General features: G+C 34.3%; 2 protein-coding genes across 3 annotated transcripts; one reads left to right on the top strand and one right to left on the bottom strand.

The window, feature by feature from the left end:
• The first annotated feature begins 12,664 nt into the window (after positions 1–12,664).
• LOC112006950 (ubiquitin carboxyl-terminal hydrolase 2-like) lies at positions 12,665–13,868 on the top strand. The gene is given in 3 exon segments (XM_065770033.1): positions 12,665–12,676; positions 13,020–13,620; positions 13,623–13,868. Coding segments are annotated over 3 exon segments (771 nt in total). The 3' UTR covers positions 13,781–13,868.
• Positions 13,869–17,327: 3,459 nt separating this feature from the next.
• Positions 17,328–23,445, bottom strand: LOC112006953 (ATPase family AAA domain-containing protein At1g05910). Of its 2 annotated transcripts, none has more exons than XM_024039271.2 (5): positions 22,950–23,445; positions 19,492–22,359; positions 19,182–19,324; positions 18,255–18,774; positions 17,328–18,168 (listed from the first exon to the last, which is right to left on the bottom strand). In XM_024039271.2, the coding sequence occupies exons 2-5, from the start codon at positions 22,309–22,311 to the stop codon at positions 17,518–17,520; spliced, it is 4,134 nt and encodes a 1,377-aa protein (XP_023895039.2). In that variant the 5' UTR covers positions 22,312–22,359; positions 22,950–23,445; the 3' UTR covers positions 17,328–17,517. The 2 variants fall into 2 exon arrangements, with proteins under 2 accessions (XP_023895039.2, XP_023895040.2); XM_024039272.2 differs by having other exon boundaries at positions 18,255–18,753.
• Between the last annotated feature and the right edge of the window lie 2,376 nt (positions 23,446–25,821).

Here is a 25,821-nt window from a genome sequence, read left to right as displayed (position 1 = left end):
GAAAACAATTAAACTGCATTTTATTTTTGTAAGTAAAGTTTTTATTCTTTTTAGGATTTTGATTTAAAAAAAAAAATGATGATGATGGTGTAGAGAAAAAAATATAGAATTGAGAGGAATTGAGGAAGAAATAAATAAGAAGTTGAGATTTAAAACTAGTGACTGTTGTCTATTTTGTAGCACGTGTTTTACATGGAAGTTGAGATTATTTTTAGCATTTATCCTCAGTTTATCTCTACATTTTTTTATTATTATTATTTTTCAAATTCAAAACAAATATATTTAAGAAAAAAAAAATAAACGTGAGATGAGATTAAGGAGAAGGGACCGATTATTCAAAAAAACAAATAGTGAGTATTTGCTAGGCCAATTGAAAGAGTGCATCATTCTTGAAAAGAAAGTTGATAAAGTTGATAAAGTCGTATAAAAAAAGAAAGAAAAAAAGAAAAAAAAGAAAGAAAGTTGATAAAGATTAGGCCCGAATTTTGTATCTATAGGACTATTTCATCTACACTACACATTAGGATTACCACCTAAAATTTTCTCTCATGTTGTTACTTCTATTTAAACACACAACAGCATTTATGATACCTAAAAAAATGTAACACAAATTAGCATCATGACTAAATTATGCAATTATATTTCAATGCCATAACAATTACCAAAAGAAAAACAAAAAAACAAATAAGAAAGAGGATGAGAAATACCCAAAACACTTGCCATGAGTAAAGGACATTACGTTAAGAGTATACATATGACAAAGTCAAAAATGTAACCCTATAATGATCCAATCGGAGGTTCTTTCTTTTTAATACAAATTGCACAATTTGTGTTCTAATTGTATAGATTGTGTTCTACTGGAATATTGTAATCAAAGAAAATCATTGTAATATTGTAATCAAAGGAAAGAAGAGCCATGAGTAAACTTTAACTAACAAACGTATGGTAATTTTTTTTTTTTTTAATGATGATATAAGGAAATAAGAAAATGAAGAAGACCCCAAGTCCAAATAATTAGAAAGCCGTTGATTTATAAAAACAATATAGAAAAGAGCAATGTAATTTGACATACATGTTGAACCAAAACAATTAAAACTGCACTTTTATTTTTGTAAGTAAAGTTTTAATTCTTTTTAGGATTTTGAATTTAAAAAAAAAAAATGATGATGATGGTGTAGAGAAAAAAAAATGTAGAATTGAGAGAAATTGAGGAAGAAATAAATTAAAGAAGTTGAGATTTAAAACTAACGTGACTGTTGTTCTATTTTGTAGACAGTGTTTTACATGAGAGTTTGAGATTATTTTTAGCATATTATCCTCAAGTTTTATCTCTACTTTTTTTAGTAGGTTTTTTTATTATTATTATTATTTTTCAAATTCAAAACAAATATATTTAAAGAAAAATAAAATAAACGTGAGATGAGATTAAGGAGCAAGGGAAACCGGCAATTTGAAAACCAACTGAAGAGTGGTTCTATTTTGTAGGTAATGTTTTAGTGAGAGTTATTTTGAGAGAATTGGAGAATTGAATAAGAAGCAATTTGAATTTGAAAACCAACGTGAGAGTATGTTCCTATTCTGTAGATTGTATTTTACGTAGAAGTTAAAAGAAGTATTTTTACCAAATTTTACCTCTACTTAAACATAGGCTAACATAAACAGTAGGGGTATTTTGATAAAAAAAATCCAGCCCAAACCAGATATGTACAAAATATAATAGGAGAGATAATATCACAATCTTATTGGGACTCTATGGCTGAAGAAATCAACGATAGGCTTCAAGAATGTAGTCAAATTGCTTTGGCAGAGATTGCCACACAGTTAAATGCTGGTTCGGCACGAAAACTTGTAGATAGCATATATAGAGGTCTAAGAAACAAATGGAAAAATCTTTAGAAAAAAAAAAGGTAAATTTTGTTTGAAAATGTCCCTAGGTCTTACTGGTCAATAATTTTGACCGGAACCGGAATACAGTGAAGGCATTTTTGCACGAAAACATGTAGATAGTATATTTAGTGGTTCAAGAAACAATGCCTCTAGGTCTTACTAGCCAAGAATTTTGATGGAATACAATTACGACATTTTTGCACGAAAACTTGTAGATGGCATATATAGTGGTCTGAGAAACAAATGGAAAAAATCTTTCGCAAGAAAAAAAAAAATCCGTTAAATTTTGTTTCGTAATGCCTAGAGGTACTTTTGGCCAATAATTTTTACTAGAATACAATGTCGGCGTTTTTGCACGAAACTTGTAGATAGCATATATAGAGGTCCAAGAAACAAATGGAAAATTATAAAAAAAAAAACTTGGGTAAATTTTGTTAAAAAATGCCCCTAGGTCCCATTAGTCAAGAATTTTGACCGAAATACAATTCTGGCATTCTTGCACGAAAACTTGTAGATAGCATATATAGTGGTTTGAGAAATAATTGGAAAATATTTTACAAGAAAAAAAAAAACTCGGTTAAATTTTGTTCAATAATGCCCCTAGGTCCAACTGGCCAAGAATTTTGACTGGAATACAATTTCGGCGTTTTTGCACGAAAACTTGTAGGTGGCATATACAGTAGTCTGAGAAACAAATGGAAAAGTCTTTGGTAAGAAAAAAAAAAACTCGGTTAAATTTTGTTCCGTAATGCCTTGAGGTACTGTAACGACCTAAGGAAAAGTGCTAGCCACATCTACGCTATATCTCAAAAGGATTAGTCACAATTAAGACTCTTTATAGTTGTTAATAAAGCTCAGATCTACCTAGTAAATACCCGATGTAGGAATCATCACTCACCCACACACATCACATAATCAATCATATTGGGGCATCACAATCACCTCCACTTAAATCCCTAAAGTCCTCGTTAGGGCCCACTTTGTGGGGTAGTGTTTTTGAGCTCACACGTGGTCACTGGGCCGGTTCTGATACCAACACTTTCACGACCCAAATCCATGGAACATGAATTTAGATGCATGACTAACTTGCTGAACTTATATAACTCTATAAACATAACTAATCCGAAATAAATTAAAACCCCAAAGAAATAATACTCTTAAAAAAAACCTCTTACAAAAATCTAAACTGCACAAATTGGAAATAATCTCCACTATATAAAATAGGAATTACAAAATAAAGGTAACTAAAATTTTATAAGTCTTCAAGTAATACTGAAGTTGCCTACAACTTCCACACTACCTTGCCCCTTACAAAGCGATCCAAAGGTTCTATATTCCCAACTACACTTTAATTTGAAAACAGTAATTGATGGGGTGAGCCACACATTTAGTAAGTAATTATACAGAATACACAACGGAATAGAGTCAAGTAAAGCACGAGTTTGATTTCACAATTTCACTCAAAATATCAAAAATAGTTTTCCAAACATATGAAGAACCACTTAATACATATATAATCAAATCTTAAAGTCATTCGAAAACACATACATATAATTGATCAGAGCATAATGTCACATATATACATCACATATTCTCACATACAATCCTGTGAACGGATACCAACATCTAACCCTTGTTGGTGGGAGATCAACACATATTCACACATACAATCCTGTGAGTAGATTTACACATATATCTTATCAATTCTAAAAACACTCATTTTGAGTAACATATCACAAAATAGAATAATTTTCTTAATATTAACAATTATTCCAACAATAAAGGCATATAAAATATCACAACATCAAATTGAAACATAAATAAAAGGATGCTTAACTTTCTTAAGGAACGAATAGGAACTGAGGAGTTTATATAAATATTTTTACAATTCTTGAGTAAGTTTGAAAACTCAATTTGCTAAAAGAAACGTCTTAAATACCATTTGAAAAATAAGAATATGACTTTTAAATCACTTGGTTTTAAACAAACTTAAAGAACAAGAACCTTTTTAGAAAACTTACTTTGAAACTCAATTATTTTCTGAAAAATAGTTTAGTTTAGAAATCATCTTTTAATTGAGGTTTAGACATTTAAAACGTTATTTAAAATTTGAAGTTTCTCTTTCAATGATGTAAAAATACTTTCAATAAACTTTAGAAAACGTAAACTTAAAAATATGACTTTTGAAAACCTTTGACATCTAAGAACCTAAATGACAAAACTTGTGCATATTATACATAATTACTTACCTCTCTTGCTAATACTTCTGAACACAGCTGAACACTTTAATCTTTCATAAGCTCTTGAACACATTGTTTGTCTCTTCAATTGTATGTGTTCTAAACTAAGGGAAAAGTACACCTTCTAGCCTCCTTAGTGATGAAACCCTTTCTATAAAAAACCCTAATTTATCTCTTTATCTACCTTATATTTGATGCATCAGAGATGTGGGCTTAGTGGGGTAGTGGGCTATAGATTAAAACCCACTTAAACTTATCTTTTTAGTCTTCAAGAGGCCCATAAAATATCTTTCTTTTTATTTATTTATTATTTTAACTACTGCACTAAATTGTATGCACTTAAACTTTAATCTTCTCACCTATTTTGTAATACCACAAAATTGTCTACTCCCATACTACTATGCACACATATATAATACATCAACTCTATATTGATAATGACGATGACGGTGATGATCATAAAATCAAATTGGGGTATTACACTCTTCCCCCCTTAAAATAAGTTTAGTCCTCTAAACTTGATGTACCTTAGTCCATGAATAGAGAGAGATATTAGCCCACCAAATTAGCATCACTAAAACTCAGTATTAGCCATAACATGTATGGATGACAATCTTAAGAATATATTCCTTCTTAACTTTGAGTTGATGGTAACCTGATTTAAGGACAATCTTGGGTAATCGATATTTATTCCTCACAGTCATCCTATTCAATCACCTATTGTCTATGTATAATATCTTTTCCACATGGAAATACACTGGTGAATATAACCCCTATTTAGAACTCAAAAGTATCATGATAACCGATCTACATTATATCATATCAAAATCTCAAATCTTAAAGAGAATTAAGTCAGTCATTACTATTTTCAATTTGTTTACAATTATGTCATTAAAAACATTTTCTGTATCCTAAAAACACACCTTTAGTTGTAGGGGTGTGCGCGGTTCGGTAGGCTCAGTTTTTTCTTAAATTTGTTACCGAACCGATAGGGATCGGTTTTCTCATAATTAAAACCAATGCATACCGATTAGGGTTGGTTTTTCGACCTATAGTGGTGCAGTTTGTCAGCTCGGTTTGGTCGGTTTGGTCGGCTCTGTTAGACACTTACTATTCAGTATTCACCTTATCACCTTTACAGCTTTACCATTAAAAAAAAAAAAAGAGGGATTCTGTTATTAATTGGACTGGTTAGATTGAGTTTATTCTTTTATTTATATGAGGTTTTGAGGTCTGTTATTAATTGGACCGGTTGTATTTTCATGGACCGGTTTGTATTTATATGAGGTTTGTATTTTCTGGTGGGTCACCGCACTTAAATGGGAATGCTAAGCCCCCTTTAAAAAAAAAAAAAAAAAAAGGAATGCTAAGGGTCTAATGCCTTATCACCTTTACTATTCACCTTATCAACAAATTATGATATTGTAAAAATCAAGAACAACGTGTTTTCTCATAAAACAGAGTACAAAGTTTGTAGCATGTAAAATAACAAGAAACACAAATCCATGTAAGGCAAACATTCACAAAGAAACACAAACCCAGGACAAACAATCTCAACAAGCACAAATAAATCACAAATCTCAAGTCTCAACTACTTTTATGGCTTATCGGTGGTTTGCCGCGGGCCCGCAGTGAGCCGATGATTATGGGTGCTTGCTGCTGCTACAGAGGCTAGCCGAGCCAAGCGGTGCAAGCTCAGACACGAGGCGTTAGTCCGGCAAGAGAGGGAGAGAGTTAAGTCTTATGAGAGAGAATAGAGTGTATTTATAGTAAGGGAAATTTGAAAACCTGGAACCAAACGGTGCTGTTTTGTGTTTTTGTGTTTTTTTTTTTTGAATTTTTTAAAATAATTGCACCCAATATAACGACGTTTTAGTAAAAAAAATTAAAATACATACTTAGTAAAACGACGCCGTATCCAAACATTTGAAAAATCCACCTCTGTTTACATATATCGGTTCCGTTCGGCACCCATCGATGAGGGATTTGCAGCTCCGATGATTGCACTGCACTGGTGTCAGATGTCCCTTCGCATTCTGATCGCCGACACCTGTTCCATCGTTCAATTGTAGTGGCGGTGCAGGAAGGTCGACGCTAGTCGGTCTTGTCGGCTTCGGTAAAGGTTTGCACACTCCTATTTAGTTGTTTTCAAAATCATGTTTAAAATTAGGAAAATAGGATACAAGTTTTTTAATACTGTATTTAAAAAATATTAGCCAAACAATAAATTTAAGTATGAGACCCACCATTTTATGGAGGGCAAAATAAAAAACTATATAGTTTATTTCAATTCAGGCGTAAGCTATTCTTTGTTAAGTGCAGTTTCTCACTTGTTTCTCAAAAAAAAAAAAAAAAAAAAAAAGAAACAAAAAGTGCAGTTTCTCACTCCCCCTCCGAAAACTTCATAGTATAAATAGTATAAGGGTTCGGTAAGCTTTCTATTTTTGGAAATATTTTCTCGAAAATTGAAAAAACTGTCATTACTTTTTCAATTCTCGAGAAAACTTTTTTCAAAAATGAAAATTAATGTGTGCTCTAAGAGCACGTATTAGTAAAATCCAAACAAACAAATACTTCAAATTAAAATTTAAAACACAGGCTTCCGTAATTTTTGTTGTCGCTCATATTTCTACTTTCCCAGACCCATAGGTTCTCTCTCTCTCTCTCAAATTTGTATGAAAAATTAGTAATACATGATTCATTCTCGTTTTCCCTACCCACCAATTGGTTCTTCAAGAAAATTGAATATAAACTTAACTTTCGTATAGATTTTAATTATTATTCTAACTTTAATTTATGTATCTAAAGTCTAAAATATTCAGAGTCAGATTCTAGGGTTTCTTGTTTTTTTCCATGGAAATACTATTTTAGCTTTGTGGGTAGTTATAGTTTCTTACTTGATATTTAGTTTCTCCAAAACAAAACCCTTTATAGACATGAAGCCCAGGTTTTGTGAAATGGAATATATGCACAAAAATAACGGGACCATAATTTTGTTGCAATTTAAAAAAAAAAATTTACAATTTAGCTTTAATTTTCTTAAGATTTTATTTTTTTGATCTAATGAATTAAAATTAGAATTTATCAGATTTCACATATTCTCTCTCTGCCTTTGTATTATGTTTTGTGTATAGACGTGTGAGTGAAGTTGTCTCACATTGAATAGTAACGAGAAAAGTGGGTTATTAATATAACATAGTTGGGTCAAAACTCATAATCTTAAGCTTTTGGCTTAAATGGGGCCAATTTTTTTTTTTTTCTATAAATTAATTAAGTAGTTGATTTCCTTTAATCGTTCAAGTTATTTCATCATGATGCTTATGTATGCTTTCTAAATTACCTTATTTCATTGTTGCAGCTTATAGATTTCCAGTCATGTCTTGGTGCACAATTGAGACTGATCCTGGTATGCTTTTGAGAATAGTTCTTTTTTCCTTTTGTTTTAAGGATTTTGCAAGATTCTTTCAAATGAAACAGACGAACCTTGTAGCTCAAACTGTTTAGCACCTTTTGATGTTTTCAATATAGACATCTAGGTTTCCCCTGTGGACATTTTATCAGCTAGTTCCACATAATGCATTAGATTTATGAAAATATAAGAATCGTAAAGTCTATTCACTAACTAGGAATCTTAAAGCTTTTGTCAACGAGAGTCAATTCTCCAGTCCTTGAGGAAAAAAAGAAAATCTCTAGAAGAGGAGAGAGCATTTGTTGAATTTCTGATGGCCCCCCAATCACCCTTGGGAACCTTAGCCTCATAAAGAAGCAGTTTAAGTTCTGAGTCTTCTGCTGGAGGAATTGGATTTGTTGAACTTTACTGCAACATCATTTCCTTTGTTTTTGTACACATTCTGTTTATTCATAAGAATTTTATAGAATTTCTGACAAGGCTCTTTCCTAGAATTTCTTTTTGTATAAAATTGATGCTTTTATGTATGTGCATATGTTTTTTCTTGGTTTTCACGGGGACATTGTTTCTAAAATTCGTACCTTGCATTGCAGGTATTTTTACAGAACTTTTACAGCAGGTGCAAGTTAAAGGCGTGCAGGTAAGTGTCTTGGATATATATGATATATTTGGTTCAAGCTCAATCAATTTAATGGTGCTAAAAGTGGCCAATGATTTTGAAAGCTCACCCAAGCTCTTGTCCAAATAGATTTGCCAACCTACTACCTTTTTTGAGTAATATTTCAGTGCAGGGGTTTTTTTTTTTTTTTTTTTGATAGGTAAGAATAATTTATTGAAAAGATGCTACTTCATGAAAAGAGACAGAAGTAGCCTAAAGAATTACCTCATGAAAAAATATCTACATATGAATTGACTTTTTGAAAGATGGAACATAATTACTATCTGTAAGACCCAAACCAAAGGGCCACTCATAAAGAGAACTAATTCAGTGCTGATGTATTGTCTGGAATATTAATTTGGACTGGCTTTATGCAGCAGAACAAATTTGTATAAACTGGAAGTATTTAGTGAAATGTGTTATGATAAAATGAAAAATGAGTAATTTACATAGGGAATTTTACAAGATTAGGGACTATGTTCCATGAAACAAGAGCTTGCTTTTAGTATGCAGTGTTGACCAGTCCAAACCAAATAGTCAAATAAATTCTGAATACATGCCAACTTAGGCCCCTTTTCCGTGAGCTTCTTTCTTTTAGAAATGGAAGTTCTTGCCTGATAGGGTTTCATGTGTTCCATATGAAAGCTTGAGTATGAATCACCTTGTGTCATTGTCCTTTGACTCCTTTCACATATGCCTTTATGGAAGCCTGCTCTACTTGGAGAATTATTTTTAGCTGCTTCAGTGATCAGTGGGGAAGATGCTCATTTGTCTTAGATAATCAAGGTATGGATTAAGAAAGGAAATATTTAGTGGATACTAATCCAGATTGCATCTTGGTTGTTCTTTTGCTGAGAAAAGGTGATAGAGCATTTGGAAGGGCATCAACAACCAAATTAGGATTTTAAGTGATTTGGGGTTCCTNTTTCCGTTAGCTTCTTTCTTTTAGAAATGGAAGTTCTTGCCTGATAGGGTTTCATGTGTTCCATATGAAAGCTTGAGTATGAATCACCTTGTGTCATTGTCCTTTGACTCCTTTCACATATGCCTTTATGGAAGCCTGCTCTACTTGGAGAATTATTTTTAGCTGCTTCAGTGATCAGTGGGGAAGATGCTCATTTGTCTTAGATAATCAAGGTATGGATTAAGAAAGGAAATATTTAGTGGATACTAATCCAGATTGCATCTTGGTTGTTCTTTTGCTGAGAAAAGGTGATAGAGCATTTGGAAGGGCATCAACAACCAAATTTGGATTTTAAGTGATTTGGGGTTCCTAAAAATTTCTCCTTGATTGGAGAGGGACTTAGGTAATAGTCACAGAATTTGAAGGGTTTCGATGGCCACATCCACCTAAAAGGCATTTCAAAACTCACTTGAAGGTTTCTCAACTTTCAACATGGCACTGCCGCCATTACCATATTGATACCATTCCTCATTACCATTGCCCAATACACTGCCATCGTTGTGTCCCCCCCCCCCCCCCCCCCCCCCCCCCCCCCCCCCCCCCCCCCCCCCCCCCAAAACAAACAAAAAAAGCAAGTTATTAATTTATTTTTTCGACTCAGGAAAAATAGAGGCCAGTATGTCAAGGCATGCTTTGTGGTAGAAGCTCACATGCTGTACATTGCGGTCTTCCATAAGCAAACTTTCAATGAGGTGCATCATAAGCACAAAATAAGTTGGAACTTTGATCTCAGTTGCTTAAATATTTGCTCTCATTGCTAATACTACTGACACCATTACTTGTTGCACTAGGCACCATCTCAGTTGAACTTTGATTTCAGTTGCTTCATTTAAGCATGCTGTAAAATTATGATCCCAAAATAAGTATTAATCAGTTTTACTGCAGTCTTTGAAGTTTTCTTATACTGCAGCACCATTGCTTTTGGTTATCAGGGATTCTGTGGGTAACTTTTTTATTTTTATTTTAAATGTTCATGATAGGTTGAGCTTTTATCTCTCTGTTTTCTTCTTTTGGATGCAAAGGTTGTACATATTGTCGAGACAATTCTTTGCATCCATCAACTAGCTGTTGGCACATGCGATATGTGTGATATATATTTGCAACTGGTAACGGTTTTAGAAAGAATAAATTTTAGTGTTAGTGTGTTTAAAGCAAAGGAGGTAAAACCTTATTAGATAATCATGTTAATTTTTCCATAAAAAAAAAGGTAAAAGATAATCATGTTAATTAGAGAGAAGAATTTATAGGTATCGTGGAACAGAGTTGAAGAAATGTGGTCCACATGGGTAGAAGGGTAAAGGCCAAATTTTTATTTTTATTTTTTTTAAGAGGAGAAACTGAAGAGAAAAAGATAAAGAAATAAATTAAACTAGTCACTAACCCATGCGATGCATGGAAGTGTTCATCAAAAAGTTCAATATTAATATTAGATCATTTGTGAAGAAGATCAACATAGTAAAAATAAATTATACGTAGAAAAGGTAAAACTTAATTTAATCAAATTTTTTTTTTTGAGTTTATTTAGTTGCTAACTTGTGCAATGCACCGGGAAGTTTGATAAAAAATATTTATATATGGTAACTTCCCTACAATTCAGATTCTTTTCCAAATACATATTAAAAAACACAAAGTCACCTTAAATCATACCCAAAAAATTCACTGAACTCACAAATTGTTCCCAATTATAAATTTAAATTTGCAGATAAAATCCCAAACTCTAATCTCAATGCACAACCTTAGAGACCATTGTGATTCAATTAATCTCCTTTCTACCGTATAAACCTATCTCATTTGTAAAACCTAGACTTGTTTTCAAAAATTAAATACCAAAACGTTAAGACCAATTCCAGGTTCAATACCAATCCCAGCTTCAATAGTCTACCAAATGAATCAAATTCTCTAACGTATGACCTCATATTTATTGACAATTCTTATCCGAATATATATTCAAAAACACTAAGTCACCTTTGAATTAGTTTGCAGAGAAAATTCTAAACACTAATCTCAATGCACAAACCAACCACAAAATAAATCCCAAAAAAAAAAAAAAATCAAACCTGCTTCTCAAAATGCCCTAAATTTTCAAATGCACAATCTTTGAGTCCATTGTGATTCAATCCATCTCCGTTCTACTATATAAACCTATCTCATTCGCAAAACCTAAAAATGTCTTCAAAAGCTAAATACCAAAATGTTAATACAAGTCCAACTTCAATACCAATCCCACCACCAATAGTCTACCCAATCATACACAACCAATGTAAAATTTCACCAGATGATTTTATATAATCCTGAAATTTCATGAGGAAGCTAATTAATAACATTAAAACATCTCCATATCAACAAATAAACATGTAAAGGAAATAACATGGGTTCAAATGCACCACTACATATACTATCAAATTCTTTCCCAATCAATTAGTAAAAATGAAATCAAAAGTTCCAGCACACATCTTTCCAATTTCCATTGATTTGCAAAACAAAGTGACACTATAAAATTTTCAACCAAACCAAAAAGACCCAGATAAAAAGAAAACCCACACTTTAATTGGATTGGTAATATTGGGCATCAAATTTTTAGACATCACATGGTTTGAAGTTGACTATTTTGTCTATAGCATGGCGAAATCACAACGGGATACTCGATATCTCACACCAGAGAGGAGCTTGGTCCGAACTGGCTGATGTTTTTTTTTTTTTTTTAAAAAAACCAACATAACGAACCTATTAATACTAATAGCATCAAGAATTGTTTTAAATTATATTTTAACTTTTTTGATTTAAAAAAATTAAATTTTCAAGTTTAGGAACTCATAGGAAAACAAATATTTCAGAAGCCATCACATGCACACTCAACCTTATCATTAACTTCCCAAAGAAGCCCATGCCTTACCTTTCCTTCTCTCTGTCTTCCTCTTCCTTATGTGGCTTTCTCTCTGAACTCCAAGATAATTCCCACTTTGGTCAGATTCCCTTCTGGATTTCTTGATGTATTTTGAAATTTTAAAGATGAAAAACATATTAGATCAAGTTAAACTTGAGCCTTAACAAACCACAATTCAGACGCAAACACAAACCATCTGCAACTTAAAGCCAAGTCTCAGATGGTACTGACTACAGAAGTGAAGTGTAAAGTTAGGGACCGAAGTAGAGAAGGAAGAAACTGAACCGCAAATGGGTCTAGGGTTTCCAATTTTTGGGTTTCTTGCGTATGGTCTTGTAGTCGGATTTTATAAAGAGTATTAGTGTAAAGTTTAAAAAATAAAGAAAAAAAATGAATGAAGTGTAAAATTGTGGAGGGTGCAAAGCTTACATGGCAAACTCTAAGGAAGTCAACAAAAAGTCATAGTTTTCGGTTTTATAGTATATATAAATAATAATAAAAATACTGTGATATCATTTTTTATGTTACCATGTATGGATTAACAAGTTTAAAGCTTGACATTAACTTAGTGCTTGGGTTTATACAATAGCATAACAAGGATAAATTAAAGATAGAATTTGAAATGAAATACTTGGTTTGAATTCCAGTAGCATATTTCATTTTAGAATACATGTTTTTTATTTATTCAATATTTCTTATAGATTTTACTCCAAAGAAAAAAAAAAAACCAACCCACCCATAAAGGGGAGTTAGCAGTATCTTTTCTTGTATTTGATGATGATGATGATGCCTTGATGTCTCCTCTCAGGTAGAGGAGCTATATTCATTGGACCAAAAAAATTAAAGTTTTTTTTTTTTTTTTGGTATAAGTAAGGTCATTTTTTGTATAAGTAAGGTCATTTTGCTAGGGATTCACTTTTGCGCTTAATAAGTTTGCCAATTTTCCTGATCTCAAGTTTATTTTGATCACTGATTAGGTAATCAATAATGCTTGTGCAACTCAAGCAATCTTGTCTATCCTCTTAAATTGTCTGGATATTGATATTGGCCCAGAGTTGTCAAAGTTAAAAGATTTCACAAAGAATTTTCCACCGGAACTAAAAGGTTTGGCTATCAATAATAGTGAAGCTATACGCACAGCCCGTAATAGTTTTGCGAGGCCTGAGCCTTTTGTTCCAGAGGAGCAGAAGGCAGGTGGAAAAGACGATGATGTGTACCATTTTATAAGCTATTTACCTGTTGATGGAGTTCTGTATGAGCTTGATGGATTAAAGGATGGACCCATTAGCCTTGGTCAGTGCTCTGGTGGGCAAAGTGACATGGATTGGCTGCAGATGGTGCAACCAGTTATCCAGGAACGCATTGAAAGGTATTCCCAGAGTGAGATTAGATTCAATCTCTTGGCAGTGGCAGTCATCAAGAACAGGAAGGAAATGTATACTGCAGAACTCAAGGAGCTCCAGAAGAGGAGGGAGCGTATCTTGCAGCAACTGGCTGCCTTACAGCCAGATAGACTGGTCGGCAATAGTAATGTTGAAGCGCTGAACAAATCTCTTTCAGAAGTGAATGCCGGGATAGAATGGAAGAGGAAAAGTTCAAGAAATGGAGAACAGAAAATATCCGCAGGAAACACAATTACATACCCTTTTTGTTCAACTTCCTCAAGATTCTTGCTGAAAAGAAACAGTTGAAGCCTCTTATTGAGAAGGCCAAGCAGAAAACAAGCTGCTCTAGGTGAAGGGTATTTCTGGTTAATTATAAAATTAGTTCTGTGAATTTATTCTGGCTTGAAAACATCTGAAGCACGTGTTTTCATATTTTCCCCTGGTTTAGCTTAAGACACCTGAATTTCTTTTTACCAAAATTTACTTGCATTCCCCAGGTAATGAAATATGCTCTTGAGTTACTTTGTTGACATTTTTAGGACGTGATTGTGGGAATGAGAGACACAATCCATGATAGAACTTTGTCAGTACATAGGTTCTTGTCTTGAATATCACCTTTTATTTTGGAAAGCAACAGAAAATTGTATTGATTAGGATTTTTTATTAAAAAAAAAGGTGCAAGATATTGGCGACTTCCTTGGGTTAGTGCAAAATCAACAAAACTTGAGATCCTTTGGCTGGATGGAATGCAATCCCAGTTTTAATCTCAAGCACCCTGGAAAATTAAGAGTATAAGGTCTCACTAGTAAGCAAATGAACTTCTTTTGAACTACTTTTTTACATGCATTTAAAATTCACAAGAGCATTCTTAATCTAGAGGCCTGAATTTGAGGTTGAATGTTTAGCTGATTTGGTCGTGCTTTATTACAATTGAACAGGAGATATTCTTAGTGCCCGTTAGATCATTTTGGACCAAAAATCACATTGGCGTTTTCAAAACATGATTTTGGGTATTATTTGGTAAAATTTTGAAAGCGTGCTTTTAGGCCCCATAAACTTGATTTTTTGCATTTTTGCATAGCGCCCTTGAGCAGCAATTCCAAATTGTAACAAAACACAATAATATTACCATCGGAATTTACCCTGATATTCTAATGACAAAATGCAATCTATTCTTGGAGAATCTAACAGTGTAACTAGTTGCAGACAACTTGCCGGTGACATATTTATCTCTCAATTTTTTTTTTAAAATTATTTATTTATAAAAGACAGTAGAGGATTGGGAAGAAATTGAGAGTAAGAAGCAGAGAAAAGTGTTCAGGGAGTATTGCCAAAGAAACTATATATCATCGCAAAAAACGTAATCTAGGGTATCCATGGTAGAATAATGAGTTTGGCGTGCACCCCTAGGGCATCTTTCTCTCTCCCATGAACACATCTCTCTTGGATTTCCCCATATACGCCTTAATATGACCAAACTGACTCACGTTTCCAAACTTCATAGTTTTGTGCCAACTCTAAGCATTAAGACTATGAGAGTTGGAGCTAAGACCTTTCCAGTTTGGTACATTTCGCAGTGTGCATTTTATATATTTATATACAAATACATATAAGTATATATACAAATATACATATGTCCAAATATTTGAGAATATGTAAGCTAACCCTTTGTACATTTGCTTGACAAATATTTAGTGTTTATATGCAGATCTGTATCAGAAGAGGAAAAGTGAAAGCCCATCAGAAAGTAGAGTAAGGCACCTCTGCATACAAAATTTGTACGGGCATGTTGCCCTTTGTATTTAGGACCTCCAAATTATCCTCTTTGAAATCAAGAAAGGGGACCATAGTCCAGTCCAGAGTGGCTTCCGTCAACAATGTTGTGGCGACAGCTTCATTGGTCGTGAGAAATGAAAGGCTGTGGCAGATCAAAGAGTCCGGCAGAATGCTAATCCTGTCTACCTCAGCATATTTTCCGCGTTTTGACACAGATTCAGTGGCCATCAAATCAAGGTTTATGGTTTGCAGCTCAGCTCAGATTATTTCATTTGTCAGTTCAAAAATTTGTAAATCCATTGTCAGTCACTACTAGTAGTTATGATTATGATATGATATCAGTTGTAATCCAAAGTATAAAATTTGTAACAAAATAGCTATGAGTTTTTTCACCAATCAACTCTTCCAACTCACAACAAATTTGTACTGCGTGCCAAAATTTTCTTACTTTCATTTCATACACTAGAAAGCAGAAATCATACATGTAATCCAGAAGCACGTTCCAAGGAAAAAAGAAAAAAGAAAAGAAAAGATATTTATCTGCTTAAATTCACTTCCTTTAGTCTTTTTCAACTTTTGGGACAGAGGATTGGGCCATAGTTTTTGTATTTTTATCATTTTTTTTCTCTTAATATATATGTGAGGACTCAACTTGGATTGGACCCTGAGTATGTATGAGTTTTCAGCCCAACAAGCCCAAACAATAAATTTTTAGAGCATGGGTACAAGAACTAGTACTGTTCGATAGGAAATGTTATATTCACTGAGTAATAAGGGATATGTCAGGTTGATTGTATGAGAAAAATTCTCCTCGGCTAGGTTTTAGTGAGCCTCTCTTATGTATGGAATATCTGTTCTTCCTTTCTCCCTCCTTTTTTTTATCATTCCCATTTTTTCTGTAATGTCATCCGTTTCCATGTTATCTACTACGTGCTTTCCTCCATTTCCATCGTACACGTGTAGTTTTTATTTTGGGAACTTTCTGTCCCATCCAGCACCTACCGGAACCTTTGCTCAGTAGCCATAAAGCTGTTTAGTTACTGTTTAGGTATCACCTTCACATTAATGCGGCCAGAGGGTTAGCTGGAAAGCATTTAATGGGGAGGTGATAGCCTTGGAAGATATTTGCCACCTTCCCCGACTCCTCCTTAGGTTAATATTTGATTTCCAGTTCAGATACAACTTTGCGAAATCTCCTGAATAAAATGAAAGTTACGTTCACCTCGGACTTTGGTGTCCTCGGACGTGCATCATGCCACTATACATGATATCCATCCCTTTCTCCTATATTATCCCCTCAATAATTTTTTTACACTATCCTCGGATAACTAAGCGTCCTCGGATTGGGCCGTTGGGTCCTGAGCCCACTTCTGAGGATTCCTATATCTTTTTAAATAACAGACCCCACAATATACATTTCCCATAAATTACTCACTCTTTGAAACCTAAAATATTGAATTTTATAAACTAATTATATAACCAATTCAAATAAATAAAAAACGTGTAAACATGCAAACTACTACTATCAAATATAAATTTATATGCATTCAACCACTCAAATTTTAACTGCCAAAAATTAATACAAGACGTATAATAAACAGAACTTTAATATACTAAAATATATGATTATTATAAAAATAAAAATATAAAACACCATTACATAGTATTATATATAGATAAGGTTATAAAACATTCAGCCAGAGAAGTGAACAGAATTTAAAATAATAATAATAAAAACAAGTTGAAAAGTGCTGTAAAACAGTAATCGAGAGAGAGAGATACCAGTGCCGCCTTGGACTGGAGCAGAAGCTTGGAGCGTAGCAGATGAGAAGTCACGTGGGACTACGAACATCATTTTTATTTTCCACCGCTTACAACGTATTATTTGGGCCCTGAGTAAGTGAAATAATAATTAAAAAAAAAAAGTGAAAAAGTATTATTTAAATAAAAGAATGTGTATTATAGATAATTTGATGCGGGTGTTTTTATAAATTAGTTGTGTAAAATAGAAAAAGCAAATTTGTATTGTAAAATAGAAGGAAAATTTTGCACCCACTGGTTTTCCACTTTATTCAATATTCCTTAGTATTGTAAAATAAATGAAATATCAAGGCAATATAAAGATACGTAAATATGAAAATATATATTAGCTTCTTTACTCAAGTGGTCACCCATACAATGTTAAAATTAGCAATGAATGCATGTATTTGTCTCTCTCTACAACTATCTCAACTTCACATACATTCCCCTCAAAAAAAAAAAAAACTTCACATACATATAGAGGAAACGTCAATTGATACTGTATGTAAGCGCATCAGAAATTTGCCTCATCCTCGGCAAATTTCAACAAATACTTCAAAATTGAAGGCTTAGGATCATCTTTTACTTTGGCTTTGGTTTCAAAAACACCCTTCATTATTCGTATGTAAAGCCTTTCAAGCTGTGGAATCTTGTAGCTAGCTGTATGCTCCATAAAAAGCAGCTTGACAGATTCCACTTGGTTTGAAATATTATCACCATCAGACATTATGACATCTTCTGCAGAAGTTTCATGCTGATTACCATCAGAAGAAGAGGTTTCTGGCCTTTCAGGATTATTTGTGTCATCTGTCTGATCGGGTTCCTTAGATGACTTTGCCTGCAGTTGCGAATCTTGATGATGCCTTGACTTATCTTCTGCTGTTGAAGCCGTAGCTAGTGTAGCAATATCAGCATTCTTCTTTGGTCGTTTCATGAGTGCCCCATCATAACTTTGATCCAGATTAACCTCTAGTTGGTGGACATTATGAAGTAGTGCACTCGCTCTGCTAACAGTACTTCCCAGCTGCACAACAGGGTTAGATGATGGGAAAGTAAAAGTATAACCTGCCATATCATCTGGCAAATGCATAGGACCACCTTGGGCAGCAATCTTGTCACAGTATGCAACCAATGCAGGGTCCATTTGTGAAAGCATCCCATGCACCTGAGGTAGAAACAAAACTAGGGAATAAGTTTATGACATATAAGTGAGCACCCAGAACTCAAAAAGGAATGAACATATAAACTTACTACATCTTGAAGTTCATAAGCTCTACTAACAATCCTAGCTCCGTTATTATTATTTCCGCTGTAAGCCTTGGCATTGGATACAATGAGATCTACTTCTTGCAAGAATGTTGAACATGTACTATACTGCTTAGAATCCACACGCTGAAGGAGAGTAGACATGTCCATAGGGTTCTGGATGAACGAATGGTTGTTTGGAGCATCCTCATCCTCATCCAAGACCGGATAATGGAAGGCACTAAACCGTTTATCATATAAAATCCGGTTGCAAACATCTCTAAGGCACATCCGCAATCGGCGAAGGGCATGCTGCTCAGCTTCTACCTTGGCTTTTAACTCAGATACCTTTGGACCACTTGGCAATTTTGGTGCCTTGGGAAGTTCAGGGAGCTGGGAGGCTGACTTGGGCGATTTTTTTGTCATGCCCTCTGACAAAGCAGCTTTAATTAAGTGGTCAAAAAACAATGATTTGTCTTCGGTGGCTGGTTCGCTGACTTGGTAGCTGACCCAAACAAGAAAACAACTATAACAAACATTAGTACAAAATTAACTATAGGCATGAAAAGAACTTCAGATATGATATAATTGACTTATGAATAAAAGTTCTCAAGAAAATAAAGTTTCATTAGAAAACGTACTGCACAAATTTTAGGTTCAATGTATCGGGTTTAGAAACTATTAACATTAGCCAAAAACGCTAAGTTGAGTAAAAGCCATATTGCACATCTAGTAAGCATTTGCAAAATATGCATCAAAACAGAAGAATTAAAGTTTTCAGAGTTAGAATCTCCAATATAAGACTATTGAAAGAATTGAAATACATGATTTTTTAACATGAAAATTACCAACATTTAAATAAGTACCAGATTACTATTTGAAAATAGCTTTCAAAAAAAAAAAAAAAAGAGAGAGAGAGAGTGGAATACATACACTGAACGGTGAGAAAATACTGAAGAAGGCACATCTTCAATTTTAGCAAGTGGAACTGAGGATGTTCCAAGTAACAATATAGGTAAGTCAGAAGGCAGTTCTTCCAGCAAAGTCTGCAGGACAGCCCTGAGCTGCTCGTGTGCCTGCAAGTGCAATGTCAAGTCCATCAAAATTAGACAGCAGAGAAGCAACACAGAGTAGTAGATCAAGGATTTTTGAAGCACATTAAAAAAATAAATATGAATTGAGCAAGCAAAAATGGTATATTTAGCACGAAATCCACATCAGTTATGCAAAAATCATCACTCACATTATCCCACCAAAGATTGAACTGAGGCAAATAGAGTATTGATGGAGTAGTTCTCCTTGCTTCACCAAATATATGTACTAGTGCCTCCTCTGGTGTCTTTGCACTAGGATCTGAAAGAAGAGATGGAAGTCCTAGGGAATGAACAGGAAATTTCTCCATTTCATGTAAAATTGCTGGCCCAATATTATCCAGCCCGGTACCTTCACAACCATAAATCAGAAGTCGGGGCCTATAGACAGCAGCAAAGCTATAGGAGGGCATAGAAAGCTTGGTCAACTCTGATGACATTGCAATTGGAAGAAATATATCTGATATAGTATTCATGACTTTCTGAAGATGTCTTTGTAGACATGGCGCAACTACTGAAGATAGTGGCCTAGAGTGCACAACAGCACCACGGTGAGCAGCTGGGGTAATTGTTGACATGGCCTCAATAAAGTGATACTTCTTAACCTCTACTGAATCAACATCAATCACAAATTTGTCATCACTTGTGTAAACCTGAGGATATTTTTCACGAAAAGCACAGATGGCAGCTTCAGTGCACAGAGCTTTTAAATCAGCTCCACAGTAGCTTACACAACAAGCTGCAAGTTCCAATTTTAGTTCCTCGGGAAGAGGATGTTTCCATTTTCGAGTGTGAATGTCCAATATTTCAGCACGTGCCTCACAACCAGGCAAAGGAAAGTTAAATTCACGATCAAATCGACCAGGGCGTCGCAAGGCTCCATCAATGGCATCAATCCTGTTGGTTGCTCCAATTAAAACAACTTGTCCACGAGAATCAAGACCATCCATTAAAGCAAGCAACGTAGACACAATAGAATTATGAATTTGCTCTTGTTTGCTAGACCTCACAGGAGCAAGTCCATCTATTTCATCAAAAAAAATGATGGAGGGCTGATTCCTTTGTGCTTCCTCAAAAAGTAGTTTCAATTGTCTTTCGGCCTCACCAACCCATTTGCTTAGAACATCAGCTCCCTTACGCATGTAAAAACTCACTTTCTGGCCAGCCTTTGAGGCAGCACAGGCTAATGCTCTGGCAATTAATGTTTTCCCAGTGCCTGGAGGACCACATAACAATACTCCTCTTGGTGGGGTGATGTGATAACTTGCAAAGAAATCTGGATATAATAAGGGAAAGAAAACCATTTCCTTCAAAGCATCAATATATTTAGAAAGCCCACCAATATCATTAAAACTAACACTCTGATCATCAATCTGTAAAGGTTGAATGTCTGCCCCTACCTTAGAGCTCAGGCCAGCAGTAAAAGCATCACCTTGATTCTGATGATCCCAACCTGATACATATGCAGCAACATCATTCAATCCCCATACTGTACTTGTCCTATGCATCTCTTCTAGTCCCCCAAGAAGCCAAGGAAGTCCAGATCTGCTCCCACCACCTCCCCCACAGCTGGGGATTACTGCAGGGCCTTGGTCCAGCTCATCCACAAGAAGAGAATCATCAGAAGAATCTTCAGCTGGACGCTTATGGACTCTTGATCCACTACCCTTCCTTACACCCCTACCAACCTTATAATTAATTCCCATTCCTTGGTGTAATACTCTTCGAGGAGATCTTATTGGTCTTGGACATGGCTTACCTTCTTCCTGCATAGACAGTCTTTGTATATCTGCACGATTTCGCAAATCATATCTCCTCCTTCCCTCTTGTTCTTCTTTTCCCTCTTCTTCATCATCACCATCGTCCTCTCCTTCACCATCATCCTCATCATCTTCACCCTTACCTTCTAATTCCATAGACAGTTTTTGAACATATGCACGATTTTGGAGATCATATCTCCTCCTTCCCTCTTGTTCATCATCACCTCGGACTGCAACCTCTCCTTCATCTTCACCTTTATCATCATCTTCATTTTGATTATCATCTGAGACGGCATCAATATTATCAACAACTTCATTCCCAATATTAACCTTGTCATGATCTTGACCAGCCTTCTCTACTGAAGTACCTTCAAACTCCATAGACAGTGTTCGTATACCTGCATTTCGGAGATTGTATCTCCTCCTTCCCTCTTGTTCAACATCACCTTGGACTGCTTCCTCTCCATCATCTTCACCTTCAACTTTATCATTGTCTTCATTTTGACCATCATCTACATCTGCGTCAATATTATTGTCAATATCATTCCCAATATTATCCATGTCATGATATTGATCAGCCTTCTCTACTAAAATACCTTCTAATTCCATAGACAATTTTTTTAAATCTGCACAATTTTGGAGATCATATCTCCTCCTTCCCTCTTGTTCATCATCACCTTGGACTGCATCCTCTCCCTCATCTTCACCTTCAACTTCACCTTTATCATCACCTGCGTCAATGTCATTATCGTCAACATCATTCCCATTATTATTATTAACCATGTCATCATCTTGACCAGCCTTCTTCTTTACTGAAGTAGTAGGAGTACCTTGCTGCTCATCATCATCATCAGACACTACACACAACCGTTCTTCTTCTCTTGCCATTGCTTTAGGTATTGTTGGTTTAGTCTCCTCAATATTAATCTTCCTACTACGATTGGGAGATGATAACTCATCATCATCGTGACTCATAGTCATGGAGGGTCTCATTAAGTCTTCTTCTTCTTCATTCTCTGTTCCAGAAGAACTCTCAGTGTAATCCTCCTCATTATTGGGAGTAGTGTGGACACACAGCATTTTGGCAATCTCAGATACAGTAGTCCTGCTGGTCTTGCTCTTTTGCTTCCTGATGTTACTTGTATAGTACATATAAGTCCTTCTGTACATCTTTGGCCGCCTCTGCAGCCTATTGCTCGTTCGCACCGTCATTGCCTCTCCTCCTTCTCCTGATTTCTTCAAGCAAATTCTTTACAAATCCTGTGAGGAAATCAAAAGGTTTATGAAAAGTGTGAGAAGTTCTAAAGTAATATTTTTATGGATTTTTTTTTTTTAATCAGAAGAGTTATGGAATGTTGGGATTATAAACTAAATATTTAGCAATATACAAATCAGATAGAATTTCCGTTCTCTTATGTCTTTTACACCCAACCAGTTCACCCAAAAAAAGAAAAATAAACTCCTACCATTACCAAATCTCACAAAAACAATAAAAATAAATAAATAAAGTTTATGAAAAGTTTGAGGAGTTCTAAGTAACGTTTATGATTTTTTTTTTTTTTTTTGGGGGTGGAATGTTGGGATTATAAAATAAATACTCATCAATATACGTTTAATTTTTTTACTAATCAGACAGAATGTTGGGATTATAAAATAAATGAAAAGTTCTAACTAACATTTTGGCAATCTCATTTCTTTCAAACCTACCAACTCTCACAAAGAACAACAACAACAAAAGCCACACAAAGTCTCATCAGAAGATTCACAATAACACACATGCATATGATTTTATAGCTTTCTCCAGTCTTTGTTCAAAAACAAAAAAACAAAAACAGAATCACAACTCAAACCTCGACAGATAGAGATTTTCCACCGCCCATAACTTCTATCTCGGCATCATGGGTCCTTTTTTTTGTTGCTGAAACGTAACCTAACAAACAAGAAACAGCTACACAGACTAGCTTCCCTAAGCAGAAAGCAAAAAAGAAGACAAAGCACCAAACAAAAATAACTTAAGGCCTCTCTGAGAGCACCAGGCTATAAAAACTTTGAGGAAGATTCATTGGACTTAAAGAAGCCGAAAAAAGATTGAGAACCCCAGTTAGCGAGCAAGTGAGCAGCCGAATTCCCCTGCCTATTCACCCACAAAAAGATAAACTCTAAACCCGTCGCATTCTCCATCAAGGCTTTGATATCATGGGTCTGTCTGCTCAGACATTAAGCTCGTCCATGGAGAGAACTGGGAAGTCTTTCATGGGGATGCGTGAATTCTGACTTGTGAGGAAGTGGGAAAGCTTATAACCCTTTGGACACAGTTAAACTTCTTTCGTTTCTTTTCTTTTCTAAAAAAATGTTGGTATAACTTAAAAAGGTATAAATGGTTCTTATATTTTGGTGTTAATATTAAATTAATAGCAACATCAGCGTCTAATTTGCCAACACTAACGGTAAGCACCAAAATGAAACGCATTTTTATTTTAAAGATTAAAAATAATAAAATAAAAATGTAAGAATCAAAATAAAAATAACCTTAAAATGTAAGAACTAGAAATGTATTTACGCTTAACTTAAAAACTAATGTATTTATATATTATTAAATAAATCTTAAATGATTCTAAAAAAAATTCTTAATTAAATGATATATGATGCCACTGGTTAAATTTCAACCATAAAACTAAATTTAATCAAGTCAAATAAATTTCCAATGCTCCTATTCTCCACAGTTGCGATTGGACATAAAGTTTCTTTTTTACCGGTAAAAGTTGGAATCTCCAACTTCTCCTAAGTAGTAGAATTATTAATGGTGAAGATCAAAATAGAACACATTTTTTATTTTAGGGATTAAAAATAGTAAAATAAAAATGTAGGAACTAAAATAGAAATGACCTCAAAACATAGGAACTAGAAGTGCATTTATGCTTAACTTAAAAACTAATGTATTTATATATTATTAAATAAATCTTAAATGATTCTAAAAAAATTCTTAATTAAATGATATATGATGTTACTGATTAAATTTCAACCATAAAACTAAATTTAATCAAGTCAAATAAATTTCTAATGCTCCTATTCCCCACAGTTGCGATTGGACATAAAGTTTCTTTTTCACCGGTGAAAGTTGGAATCTCCAACTTCTCTTAGGCGGTAGAATTGTTNTTATTGTAGTAATAATGTATTTTACACAACTTTGTCTGGCTTGATGTGGGTAAATTTTGAGCTTAGTTGGCTAAAATGTGGCTCTTTTTTCTATTATGGGTGCTCCTAGGATCCAAGCTTATTGTAAAGCCCAATACTTTTTTTGTATAAGCCTATAACCTAGTGTTGATATCAGTTCAGTTTGCTCTTTCTTTTCAATTACCAATAAGAAATAATAGGCAAAACTAAGGTCCACTAGAAAGCTAGAGAGGTAATCCAGCAATAAGAATGACATCATCTCTATGAAAAAGGAAGTCACGGTTGATTACGGCAGGAATGTAGGGTAAAAGGAGCTTTAAGATGTGAAATTTGGCTTGAAGAGAGATTGTAGTATACCGTTATCAGCACATTGAGACTGCGAGGACAAGTTTGACCGAAGGATTTCATAAGATTAAGAGATTAGTAATGGAACCTAAAAGCCACCCTTGATATCTGGTTGTTTGAAACCCAGTGACCACCACAAGGCTACTGAGAATAACCCAAAACTAAGTCTTTTTTGTTAGCCTTGAAATTTTCAATAAAATGAGCGTTAAAACACTCTACATGACGATCAGGGCACCACTTTGTATACTTGATTAAACATGTAAGCAATACCCCTAACAAAGTATAATGCATTAAATTTGTTGAGTAATCTTGCATCATTAATCATAAAATGGTAATTATTAGAACGATGTAGAAGGAAGAGCTGGAGGATGTGCAAAGGGTTTAGGGAGATAAATGTGGTATGTACATTGGCAATGTTAATGCATATCAAATATCCATTGCCAGAATATTAAGGATGATTGAGAAAGTTCAATTGTATTGACTTGAGTACTAGTGTAAAATGCAGATGAAGTTCATTGGCTAATTGAAGGGAAAACTAGGAAGATTTTTGTGTACCAAGTAATTTGATAATTGGGCGTTATATAAGTGTGATCGAGGTTCTTTGATGTAAGGACCATGTACCTTCAGAGTAGGAAGACAAATTTTATATGAAATGCACATATTAGATGTGCATTGAAAGACCTAAAACCATATTATGCACATCAATTTGATAAGTCACAAGACTGCATGAATAAATTCTATGTGGTTTAAAGTAATGGCACCATCCAGGTATCCACAATGTCATATTACGTAAAAGCATTATATGACTCCTGAATTTTCCCATAAAAGTTTCCACACCTTTTTAAACGACTAAGTTGAGCAGATATTGTTAACATGGTAAACACTTGTTTCTTGAAATAAAGTGATTTATACACTAGGTATCTCAATTTCTTAGCATAAATAAAATCAGTCCAATCTTTAACCTTCCTCCCCTCCTGCCAATTATTTTCTTTTTGCCCTTCCCTTCTCTTTCATGGTTGACAGGAGGCCACAGCCAAATAATTAGATGTCTATCTAGTTAAGATGAATTATGACACCCGAAATGTTTGGCCTACACGTATGTTATTTTGGATTGGTGTTCAATGGTTCAGTTCAACACTGGACATTCCTTACTTAAATACGCAGGTTCTCTCTTTGTATACTAACTTTTGTAAGATTTTGGCT

The sequence above is a fragment of the Quercus suber genome, unplaced genomic scaffold (genome assembly GCF_002906115.3).
Source record: "Quercus suber isolate HL8 unplaced genomic scaffold, Cork oak 2.0 scaffold_123B, whole genome shotgun sequence".
NCBI classification, from domain to species: Eukaryota; Viridiplantae; Streptophyta; class Magnoliopsida; order Fagales; family Fagaceae; genus Quercus; species Quercus suber.
This window is presented reverse-complemented; position numbering and strand designations above follow the sequence as displayed.

Coding starts and splice junctions, on each gene's coding strand:
- LOC112006953 (XM_024039271.2), bottom strand. CDS start 22,311: ATGACGGTGCGAACGAGCAATAGGCTGCAGAGGCGGCCAAAGATGTAC. Junction 19,325..19,491: donor TCAATCTTTGGTGGGATAAT/GTGAGTGATGAT, acceptor TTGCACTTGCAG/GCACACGAGCAGCTCAGGGC. Junction 18,775..19,181: donor GTATTTTCTCACCGTTCAGT/GTATGTATTCCA, acceptor TGTTTGTTATAG/TTGTTTTCTTGTTTGGGTCA.